Source organism: Leptidea sinapis, chromosome 25 (genome assembly GCF_905404315.1).
Source record: "Leptidea sinapis chromosome 25, ilLepSina1.1, whole genome shotgun sequence".
Classification (NCBI taxonomy): domain Eukaryota; kingdom Metazoa; phylum Arthropoda; class Insecta; order Lepidoptera; family Pieridae; genus Leptidea; species Leptidea sinapis.
In genome coordinates, this window is record NC_066289.1 from 9525561 (window position 1) to 9538837 (window position 13277).

At 36.3% G+C, this 13277-nt stretch overlaps 1 protein-coding gene across 1 annotated transcript in view; it reads right to left on the minus strand.

Moving 5' to 3' along the window:
- Positions 1 to 205: 205 nt before the first annotated feature.
- The window catches only part of LOC126972158 (protein wech), a 39670-nt gene continuing 26598 nt past the window's right edge, over positions 206 to 13277 (minus strand). The window contains exon 2 of the mRNA XM_050818759.1: positions 206 to 9386. Within this exon, the coding sequence (XP_050674716.1) occupies positions 7012 to 9351 (2340 nt within the window). The 5' untranslated portion in view covers positions 9352 to 9386 and the 3' untranslated portion in view covers positions 206 to 7011. The remainder of the gene's footprint in view (positions 9387 to 13277) is intronic.

Consider the following 13277-nt stretch of genomic DNA (forward strand, 5'->3'; position numbering starts at 1 on the left):
TACAAATTACTTGAGTTCCATTAACACGGACAAATAGCATTGCAGTTAGGATTTAAGAATATTGTTTGATACAAAAATGTCAATGTCGGATCACATTGTTGCAATAACTGAAAAAGCTCACAGGAATCTAGATTTCGTTATATGTGTCAGCATAATATGAAGTGATACAACAAAAAGGAAAGGGTAAAATAAAACACCATTATTAATTATTTTTTCAATCACTTGATTAATTTTCATACAAAATTGCATTAAAACTTTCAAAAAATCCACGACATAATATAGCGTCATGCACATTTGATAAGATTACAAGACTTGAATTAATGATCTTTACCGAAGGGTTAAAAATAAAGTGAATTAATATGGTAGGCAGTAAATTATTCTAAATTAAAATATAGGAACATTTATAAAATATCAGTCTTCTTTCAACAATATTACAGGAGAGTAACGTAATATACACAATTATATAAAAAAAAGACTGTTGCCGTCTCGTTATGCGATGTTGGAACAAAAAATTAAGTTTCGATTACATTGGACGCTTAATTTAAAGTGAATCAAATCATTAAAAGAGTGCAAGTATCCACTTTACTCTAGACAACAGACTCTCTAATGCTCTGGTGATTTGACCACCGCGCGTTAGTTAATCCTTATCAGTCAGTCTTTATGCTTTTGCAAGTGAGGTAGGTACGGTATCTAACATTATCTATACGGGCAAGTCGTTTCCGGTCCTAAGCAACTACAATTTCACTAATTATTTATAAATCTGACAATGGTGGTGCAGTACATACAAAATCATACAATCAATTTAAGGGCGTTGTGCTGGTGGGTTATTATGTGACTACGAGTCTTGTTCATCATGCCAGCGAGAAGAGATAATGAATATAAACAGACTTTTAGAGTTATATTTCACCGGGACACCCACTGATCTCTACTATATACCACTGGACAGGCGGCTGTCAAAGTGCTTTTGAGCCCGTTTGATATTCGCCATTTTGGCGCTGTTGGCCATGTAGCGCTAAAACTAGTGATGTCAACCTCAGCAAACATCGATAGATGGCGGGAAATTATTTGCAAAAAAAAATTATGTACTTTATTCTTGAAGTATGAATAACACGGAGAACGAACAAAATTAATTCAAAATGCAAAAATACTACAAGTATTACGTGTACATTAGTCCTTAGGACGCTCGCGAGTGTCGCTTCAAAAAATTTGCTGTGAAACAGCCTGTCCAGTGGTATTTATACAGGTCCGTGGGGATACCACAGTGGCGCAACAGGTCGCCGCTACCAACAAAATGTATACAGCTGTATAGAGTTACTCAGCTGGTGTCCGTTTGGTCGCGCAACCAATTTGGCGGCGCGACTAGCTCGGACTCGTCATGACTCTGGTGTCTGTGTGGTGTCTATTTTGGTAGCTTACGGACACCACGGTGGAGTAACCAGTCGCGCCACCGTGGTGCCCCAGTGAAATATAGCCATATAGATATAGACATATAGATATATATAAATTTAAATTTGAAGTTTTTTTTTCAAGTATACCGAAACAGAAGCTTCCAAGTGCCAAAAAACGTAGTAATGATTTATTATAAAATCATTAAACTCAAAACTATTCTATTGCTTGTTGTGCAGTTATTTTGTTATTTATTAAATAATGACACGTCAGAACGCCAGAAGCGCCCTCTATTTGTGGTCGACTGACTCCTGACATATCCGAGATCGAGCCGTCTTTAACATTTAGTTCATCAGTACGACTTATACATTTACAATAATCATAATAATGCTCGTAGGTGTATTTCACTCGAAAACAATAATACTTAATCATAATTGATAATCGGTATTGTAATTTTATCTATTATAGATATTGGCACACCTTCCTGGATTATTGTTTACATTCTCAATCTCGACTCTCTGGCCTGTACGACTCCATAGCTGTACGCTGTACTAAACTAAATAGTAAATTCATGCGTGATTTATCTGAAGTTATGTAATGTTGTTGTCTCATATCTAAAACTACTACTATGTTATTAATAAACGCGAAGTAAAGTTATTCCAAATTGAAAACTTTTTTGCTTTAACTGACCTTTGTCACTACAGAATTACATGACAGAGAGAAGTAATTTTGAACTTGGGAGTAACTTCACAATGCGTTTATTAATAAGAAAGCTACTGTTTACAGTGTCACTTACTTGCATGCAAAAACTAAATATAGTTTCTATAATCTAAGCGAACTTATTAATTAAAATACATTAGATTTTGACTATGATTTTAACAATATGTGCGGTATATTGTTCAACTTTCCACCAACACCAGAAACAAAGAGGAAATCGAATCAAATAAAAAACCGAATTAATGCTAAAAAATTTCCTCGCAGCCAAATCAAATTGGCCACGCCACACGGACTCCAATAATTACACGAACACTAGAATCAATATGGCAAGATATATCTAACTATAATTTGACATCAGAAACGACTAGAACACCCGCACTTCCCCAACGGCCAGTCGCAATGACCTTGACCGAGGAACAAGTATAAAAATATCTACGCCTAATTAATACACATACATAGAAACACGTCCACATTCATCTCCCCTTTATAATTAGCTATGTCCTATTACAATTTCATACATCGCAAACACTCCATCTACTCATTTACGAATGCAAGATTATATGTGAAATATATTTTAACCAGCTACGGTTACAAATGCGTGACTATAATCGATATTATGGTTTAAAATAGATGATTACACTAGAATAAACAAGAGGAGACGAATGTCTGATTAAATCTAAGACTAACACATGTCAAGCTGCTAAAGTTAACATTAAAAATACCACAATTATAACGTATCTCTCTCTCAATGTGACTCACTACATTCTTACAAGCAGTCATCGTATTGCGTCTCGACTCTACACAGATCTGCCTCATGGGTATAATTTATGTGTTCGTTCGATCGGCATTTCAAACACAATTTGGGCAATATTTCACCGGGACATCATGGCGGCGCAGCCAATCGCCGCTATCAAAAAAATATATACTGGCGTCCGATTAGTTGCGCAACCAGCTCGGACGCGTGCACATAATGTTAATGGTCGCGACGCCACGCTGATCGTGCCTCCACTAATTACTAGAGCTGTATGGTGTCTCACTCACTTGGCCGCCAGTCCGGCCGCCAGTGATGCCACCTCATTGCATGCAACTTTATTGTGATTTTTTTAAATTTCGTTTGTTAATTGCAAACGATGGATAATTTAGAAAGGTTTATTAACGAAATTCAAAGCATCAATTTACATTTCGATACCGTCTCAGTGTGGTGTCCCGACTCTGGTGTTTGTATGGTGTGCTGTCCGTAGGCTACCAAACTAGTGTCTAATTTGATAGCTTACGGACACCACGCTGGCACGAGTGGCTGCGTCGCCACGGTGTCCTTATCAAAATATGGCCCCTTGATTCATTATTGAGTGCTGCTCTCAGTACGCTCGCGGTTTTATAACGCTTTTGAATAACGAACAAAAAAGCTCCATCTTGCGATACTTGTTAGAAACTAATCTGAGTACAAACGAGAATACGTCTTACGTTAAATGTTGGTTCTTACAGTTAGTTCTATAGGTAAATATCAAAAACACAAATTGGTTAGTAGAGCAGCACAAAATTATGAACCTGTCTTAAAAAATCAAGCTTCTATGTCCCAATTTCATTGTAATTATCACAAAACCACAATTATACTGCTAGTAGCTAGCAGGTCCTCACATTCGATCAAATCTCTCGATTGGGCGATTACATCATAAACAATATTATGCTTTTTTATTTTGGTTCACTTTTACAAAGTGGTCATTACTAGATCGGCGACAGGTCGACAACAGAGCACGTATCACACACAATGCCGTTCGTCGTGGACATGTCAACTGTCACCGATCCACTATCACTCACGTTAAGCGTGTAACGAAATAAATCTAAACTAAAATTCAAAATTATACAAAAACCTTAAGAGTTAGCCGTTCATAAGAACAAAGAGATATGTCGTGTTCACCGAGAGTTGATAAAATATAATATGAGCAACTGTCGCTTAATTATCGCACTACGAGTTTCGTGGTACGAGGCGTTCAGGTGTTGTCAACGTTTTTATCAACTCTTGGCTAACAAAGTTTAATAAGCCGAAAAATAACTCGACAGAAGAACTCCATTAGTTATCAAAATAATAATTATTTAAACAAATTCTGTCTGGTTGTCAGACCGTCGTGATAAAAATCTGACACTGTAAAAATCTGAATCAATCGCTTGAATACACTAGCAAAATATTATTAAGAATTCGCTTTGCAATTCCACTTTGTGTTATGCAAGAATGTAAAACACCGTCCAAAATACCGAGATTCCACATAGTACAAAAATAACTAACGTCCCGAGTTCCATAATTTTGTAAAATTCTCCAATAATATAAAAAAATGCATTTCATGCAAAATATTATTTTAAAAATAACATAATACTTTTAATAATGGCACTGAAAAAAACAAAATTAAGTAATATTAATAATTGTTATTATGATATGAAATAAAAATTAGTCTATGATTCATGCGGAATTCTTAATTGACCGTAATTGAAGACTCACTCTGCTACATGGCCACTAAATTCTATAATATACATTGTTTTTGCTAGATTCCAATTCAAGATGGCGCTGGCGAACACACGACTCAACCATCCGACAGCAAACGTCAAAATATTTCGTCATAGAGTGTAAAAATTATGATGATTAAGAAATCATTCTTAACTTTATTTGTCGCGTTTGTTAATGGGAGAGTAATTTGTTAAAACAAAGGAGTAAGTTCTTCGCGTGTGAAAGGCCAACTGTGAACGCATGTCAGACGAAAACGAGATCAAAACAGAGAAATAAAGCAAAAACAACATTAGTACAAGTGATCTGTTACCATTCCTATTTGACTTCAAACATCAATTTTACAATCAATGATACCTACTGCAAATAGAACTTTATGTCAATAATTTTAAGCTAATTTTTTTTGTTAGAAGTCACGCCTTAAAACTACTTTTAATTCTAAGTATAAACGTGAAAAATTCTACACTAACACATTAAATTTAACATAACTAATATTACGGGAGGGTATTTATCCTAGTCACTGTTATATAACTAACTTGACAATTAATTTAACACTAGAAGCGGTACATACTGTTTGATAGCACTGTATATTATTTATTAGCTTTGGTATTTTTGATACATGATTCGAAGGCGAATAACATTAGGACGATTATATTTAATAGGATTTATTAAGAGCTAACTTTCTGTGCTGAAAAGGCAAACCAGTGAGATAATATTATTATGCACGAGTTAACATATTGTAGGCCTCGGCACGGATATTGCGCTGTGAACGGAAACGATTCGCGTACAACAGACAACTGCACTGCGCGCTAAAGTACTAGTAACTGATTGGACGCCGGGGCACCCCCCGCGCCCCTTCCTCTAATGAGACCCTACTTTTGATTTCAGCGCGTTTAGAGACACCGTACAAAATCCGTGCGTTGGTCTACAAAATACTATAGTTTGGAAGCGATTACTTCACGCAACTACGGCACGCATTTACTAGACATTGATTAAACGATGAATCTATACTATACCTACATACATAGTGAACACATACAGAATGAACACATCATAAATCGAATACATTCGATACTTAGGAAGTTTTAAAATATAACTATAATCCATATTAGTTCAAGGATGAATTTCGCTAAAATATTTTATCTAAACGAAACGCGACTACAAATTAATTATAGATAATATTATAAATATCTACATATACATATATCTATTGAATTAACTAATATCATCAACTAATTTAATCGGGACTAACGCGATAATATTTAAAAAAAATAAATTTAATTTAGCCACATAAAAAATACAAAAAGAGTTCTTTTTTTAAAAACACCGCAAATTAAGTTAACTAATTCAGTCCTTTGAAATTAAATTAAACCAGTCGCACGTACCAATAGTAATTAAATACGAATAAAAATAATACGAATGCAAACAAAACACATTAAGTTGCGCGAATCCAATTATAATGCAAGATAGCAAAAAAATAAATTTAATATCTAAAATTTCATTAAACGACCGTACGATTCTCCCACCTTGCCCTCATAATCCCTCCTCGCCTACCCTTGCTACTACTGCCGCACCGCAACGTGCCCTTTCCTCCCCTCATCTTTAAGACAGTCTTCTAAAGTCAGTCTCAAAGTTTATTGCATTAATTCCTTAGCTCAGTTGTCTTATCCCCACCAAAACCAAGTATTAAATAAAAAAAAAGTCTAAACGAAGCAGTCAAAGATATGTATAAACTAAATATAATATGGGCTAAATTATAAAGCCTCATTCCACGGAACTAATAAAAACACAATCATTATTTATAATAATACGCAAAACAACTTGCAAAGACCTAAATCATAACGTCCCCAATATTTCATTAAACAAGAAAAAGAACGCAAAAGTAACATATTGAAAAAAAGAAAACTTTTTAAGCTAATTTAAATTATCTCACATAAAAAACATCTTTTAAATCACAATGTGATCTTCTATCATAATAAAATAGCTATTTTGACGATTGATTTTAATTTATTATTACATGGATCGCACGAGTATTTCATCTTTACAAAAATGCGACTATTTTATAGGTTATTTCATTTCGTCGATATGATTAGCGGAAATTGCTGTGTGACAAAACAAATTATGTGCACAATGCACATTGCTAACGTTTGGCCCTTAAAGACTAGTTCATTATACGGAAAAGAAAATAATATGGTAACGAAGTTCTATGGTTAATGGAGAATTTGATTTGTGCAATATATTTTGTAAACAAATATCAATTCTCCGGCACAAGCTATGCTCGATTGGGATTTCTCAAATATAATAAAAATTGGCACATTATGAAATCAATCACAACACAAACAAACAAAAACATAATCATATAAAGAGACCTAGGGTCCACAACGTAGTTATACCTTTACGTATCTAGTCAGTCAGTATACCTTGATGTATTGCTTGCCGTGGGAGGAAATATCGCGCGCGGTGTCCGGCAACGTTTCGAACAGTACGACCAGGTAGCCCTCCGGAGTGAGGGCGACGTCACTCGGCCTGTCCTTGTCGTCGAGCCCGGGGCTCTTGAGGTCTACGGCCCACAGTATCCGGAGCTCTGACGTGAATACCAGAACGCGGTGATTCTTTGAATCAGCCACGATTATGAGGCCACCATCGTCCGTCACTATGCCCGAGGGGCGGTTAAGCTCGCCGATGCCTGAACCCTCGCGCCCCACGCAGTGTAACACTTTGGACAGCGTGGGGTCCACCATCAGCAAACGATGGTTCTCAAAATCGGATACGATTATGTTACCCGAAGTGGTAAAGCACACTCCGCGAGGAGTCGTCGGACCTTTCAATAGCTTAGCGGGATTAGCTCCTTCGAACACAAACTTAGTTATATAAGTACCGTCACTAGTGAACAATTGTATGCGATGATTACGAGTATCTGTTACAACTATACTACCAAGCGTATTTACAGCAACGTCCCAAGGATACTGGAACTGTCCACATTCCTTACCGAACGATCCAAATTTTAAGATAAAATTACCCGAAGAAGTAAAAATCTGTACTCTATGGTTATCCTTATCTATAACAATAATACGTCCGTAAGTGTCCGTAGTTATACCAGCTGGTAAATCGAACTCGCCAGGTCCGGTTCCCTTCGAACCGAACATTGTTCTGAATTCTCCACGATTGTTGAATATTTGAATGCGGTTGTTTCTTCTATCCGCTACAATTATGTTGCCCTCTCTATCAACACACAACCCCCAAGGTCTGGATACCTGGCCTTCTTCTTGGCCTTCTCTGCCAAACGAAAACATTGGGACGCCGGGAACTGGGCTCCTGGTCGGCTTCACTGACACAGAATTCCAATATCCAGGTATTGCCTGTCCTGTTCCTCGTGCCGCGCTTGAATCCATAGCGATACTGGATGAAATGCTGTGGTCATAGTAATTGGTAGATCGTGTGTGACTCGTTGTATAGTCTGGCAACGATCGGAGGCTGCTATTAGCAGACATATTTTGGTACGTTTGCGATGGATACGATTGAGCAGATTGCAGCGAATGCAGCAAAGATTGACGAGATTGTATTGATGATGAAGGATTTAAGGCATGGATAGGGTTAACAAGAGCCGATTGGACATCACACTGTCTTTTTATTTGATCAACTAGATCATAATTAGGTGGTATGAACATAATTCGTTCTTCAGTTGTGTACATATTTTTGAACATACAGGAGAAATAATCCACTTGAGCTCTCCCTTTTTCCTTCGCCATAAATAGCTCGATGCCTTCTGAATCCATACTGCGAACTAATGTTTCATTGGTATGCGCAAGACCAGCTAATATACCACGTAAGGTGTTCATGTGATCAGTCAGTTCATTCATCTTCGCTTGACGCATTTTCTCAACCTTATCCAGAAGATACTTCTCTCGATCCTCAATAGCCTGCGCGAAACACCGCATAGCTTTTCTGATTTTCATATTCGCTTCCGCCGTTTCCTTTTCATAAGCCTTTGACATGGCCACAGCACGATCGATAGCAGTTTTTATCGCTTTTGTGCCAGTTTTTGTGTCTTCTATAGCTCTAAATACTCCAATACGACACATGTCAAGCGCACCTTTTATGGGAGAATAGCAGTGATCTTTGTGCACCCATAAAGTGCATTCTTGACAAATAAAGATAATGCAAGCTTCACAATAATACCTTACGGGGTCGCAATGGAGCTCGCAGTACATCACTTCTTTATCGTTGGTAACAGAGTTTGGTCTCGCCCCAATAGGCGATATTTGATGAATAGGTAATAAGGTGTGCTCACGTAGTTGGCAGTCCGAAGTCACCTTATGGCAGCAGTCGTGACAGTACAGATCATTGCATTCCAGACAGCGGGTTGTCGGTGTGCGCTCTTCGCACCGGAAGCAGGTGATAGAGACGGAAGATGAAGTGCCGAGCGAGCCGCTAGAAGTGTCTTCTTTGACATGACTTTGATTGTTGTTATTTGACGTAGATGCATACTCACGACTAGAGTTTCCAATGTTTGGGTTCTGCAGGGTACTGCAGGAGGGGAGCGCCCAGATGTCGTAGGGCACTGTGGGGTTGGACGCAGCGCTCTGTTGTAGACTCGAGGGTTTGTTCATGTTCTCGAGGAGGCTGCATATGATATTAGACATGGCAAGCGGGTCCTCTTGCTCGGTGCTGTTGTGGTTAGACCCTGATGAGCTGGAGGTGGCTGGCAGACTCGCCGCCAGCGACTGGCTCATGTTTGCGAACGACGTCATTGTAATACGACGCGGCGCAGGTCAAGTCATTAGATCTGAAAGTAACAAAAACGTTCATATTAGCACCGTATTTACAGTTTAATGTCTAGATTACTATTTATATGTATCAACACTCCAGTCATTTATAGTAATAATAAAAAAAACTCGACCTATATATTATTATCGAATTTTGATTGCAACAAGGTATCAATATACAACCTTAACGCATAAAGTGCTATATTTTTAAAAATACTTCAGAAATCATATTTCTGTTTTTTTTTTAAATAAAAATACGGGACGAGACGAGCAGGACGTTCAGCTGACGGATAATTGATACGCCCTGCCCATTACAATGCAGTGCCGCTCCGGATTATTGAAAAGCCCAAAAGTTATGAACGGCACTACAATTGCGCTCGTCACCTTGAGACATAAGATGTTAAGTCTCAGTTGCCCAGTAGTTTCACTAGCTACGGCGCCCTTCAGACCGAAACACAGTATTGTTAACACATTACTGCTCTACGTCAGAAATAGGCGCCGTTGCGGTAACTGGTATCCATAATCTAGCCGGCATCCTGTGCAAAGGAGACTCCCACTGGTAATGGGGTTTAGGCGTTAGCGAAAAATTATGAGAATGAATCTATACAATTCACGCACACAGACACACAAATTAGACACCCTGATGTTAGTTGTTCAACTAGACCATATTACACGCTTTCTATTAGCTTCACCTGCATGTATGTTTGTTTGTAGCCGACTGATTTGGACCATTTTGACCCACTTTAAACGGCCAGATTTCGTTCAAACTTCGTAGGTTTATGGATGACCGATGACAATACATTAATTTGATAAATGTAGTCCATCTTACAATTTGCAAAATAAGATTTTTGTTAATTTATATACTTTCATCTATCGTCTATAAGGCCGGAATTGATGTTAATTTTTAAATATCAAAACAAATTTTAAATTTTTTAATTAATTTTAATTTTTTTAATAATACGGTTTTCTATATTAAGCATGTTTTTTTAATTTTTTTAACTACTATTTATATTCTATCATACTTCAGCTACCGTAAGCCCCTTGTAACTCATAATATGTGTACTGAACCACAACCAATGGACGAGAATTAAATAAATTTCAATAAGTTGTAAAAAAAAACAATTTATTCTAATTGTATATTCTTTTTTAATGATATTTAAATAAACGTTATTTTACTTAACTGGGTGGTATTACAATATTTTCATTGGTTGTATTAAATATGGTTATTCCTAAAAAAATAAAGATTTTTCTTTTGTTACGCCCAAGAAGTATAACTTCTTACGTGCGTACACAAGAACACAAACACATTTTTATATAACATATATGACTTTCTTAATGATACCACAGATTGGGAATGGAGCGACCGCTCTCGGGCTATTAAATAATAAGTTTTATTGTACGATATTACATTGTTACCATTATTTTTATGAAAAAAAAAAGAAGGTAGCTGAGTTTCTCGCGCCCGTTCTCTCAGGTCTGAGGCACACTTTTTCGAATGAGTGGTAGTTTTTGACTTTCAATAATATCATATCCTATTTTAAATAAGAATATTTGAATTTGAATAAGTAAAGATTTTTGATTGATAATAAGGGACGAGACGAGCACGACGTTCAGCTGATAACAATTGATACGCCCTGACCAATACAATACAGTGCCGCTCGGAATGAAAAACCTAAAAACGGCATTACAATTTCGTTCGTCACCTTGAGACGTAAGATGTTAAGTCTCTTTTCCCAGTAATTTCACTAGCTACGGCGCCCTTCAGACCGAAACACAGTAATGTTTACACATTCCTACTTCACGGCAGAAATATTCGCCGTTGTGGTGCCCATAATCTAGCCGGCATCCTGAGAAAATTAGAATATTATGAAAAGAACGCGAGCAACTTTATATTTTTTTCCAACTTCTAGTCGGCTGCTAAAGCGTCGTGAACTCCGAAGCCGTTTCACACGCACACTATACAAAAATAGCTCACAAATACAAAAGCTCGCACGTACTTTTTACAATGAGAAAAAAAAACTCGTCTTAACCGTCTCCGGTGAGTTAAATCCTAAAAGAATGTTAACTACAAGAAATACAATATTTTTTTTTTACTTTATTTTACTAAAGTGGATTGTGTTATATTTTATAATAAAATCCCAAATGAAATTAAAATATTACCTATTAAAAAATTTAAATGTGTCGTAGAAATTAAATTAACATCTAAGGCCTATTATAATGTGAAAGATTATTTGATTGATAAAGATAGTTGGAATTAATGTTCTAAATTTTGTTAATGAATATTGTCACACTCATTTAAATGCTATTGTAACTTTTGTACTTCATCCTAACTAACAAGTTTTACAGTGAATAAAGATTTTTTGACTTTGACTTACTTTACTTTATTCGACAAACCAACAACATTTATGCACAAATGTAAAAATATCAACAAGGAGACTTAAAACGAAAAGACACAAGCAAAAATATCAATAACTGGCATATTATGTACAAAAGACTAACCCCCTTATTCATAATGGTCCGCTAACTTAAAACAGCCGCTGAGGAGTGTTTTTTCTCATTCTGACTTAGGTCAATAGAAGAAGACAGAGTGAGAATTAGCAATGCTTTAAGTTAGCAGACTATTATGAATAAGGGGGTTAGAGACATACAGAGTATTTAAAGTAGTGTAACAAAAATAATAGTAATTTCTACAAATTAGCTCCCTTATCCCTGCGTAAGTCAATGACATTATGACGAAAGCAGGTTGATGTGGAATTAAATAAATTGAGTTGCTGATTATTTTGAGAAATATAATAATATGATAAAACGCGAACTTAACATTTGCATTGGGCTGTCCCAGCTTAAAATCAGCAAAATTTCAGCTGTCAAATGGCATCAAAGATAATGCTTAGGCCAAAAAAAAGTCAGCTTGAAATTTTACTCAAGTTACAACAGTTGAATACCTTTATTTAGAAGGTATTTTGGAAAATTCAACCATAAAGGGAAAGGAAATAGGGGTTTCTGTATCGAAGTTTGTAATTTTCAAAGCAAAAACAAAAAGAAAATTTCACACACTTTCTCCTGTCAAAATCGAAATCAAATAAGAAAGAAACAAATGAAACTTACATACGCACCGAGAACCACATTTAACTAGAAAATATCTAAACACTATTCACATGATAAAAAATAAAAACAAAATCGTAGGCAAAGCGGTCGCCCGGTTCGGCGTGAACTGTACTGGGCCTATTCATTTGGTGCAGTTTGCGAAAAAAAATGCTCTCCGAAAAACATTATGCGTCTCCCTACCATGCCAGTAGGTAGAGATTGGGGAGCAGGACAATATTGGCCCCTTTCTATGAGTTAGAAAGGGACACGACGCACGCATTCCAAAATTTTCCATAATTTAGATAAAGGTTTGCTATGATTAGGGTTGGCGTCTCCGAAAATATCTAAGCCAATTAATTAATGCTCCGAAAAAACAAGGCGAAAGAATGCTCAATTCAAAAGCGCTATTCGAAATAAAATTTATTAATAACAGTGAAAAAGTTGGCAAATACCGAATCGCAATTCACACGCTAACAAACTTAGGGCTAGCAAGACAATTAATAAATATTTATGATTTCATAGACTCGGAAAGTTTACGTGATCACAGAAAAAAAAATCCTATAAACGACTATCACTTTGTTCTTAGTGTAACCTTTAATATGACCTACTAAAATTCAATTTTTTTTTCAAAATATAGTGACTAAGTTCAGGCTTGTTGAGGAACAATTCAGTTGAATTAATTGATCGAAGGAGTTTGATGGACAGATAAATGCAAAAACAATTCCATTCATTATCGCAACGTTTTCGCTGTTATTTAATTGGTAATAAAAAAAAGAGCGATGGTTTGTTAACAATTTTGTAAGTATAAAAAAAGGCAAATATTATAT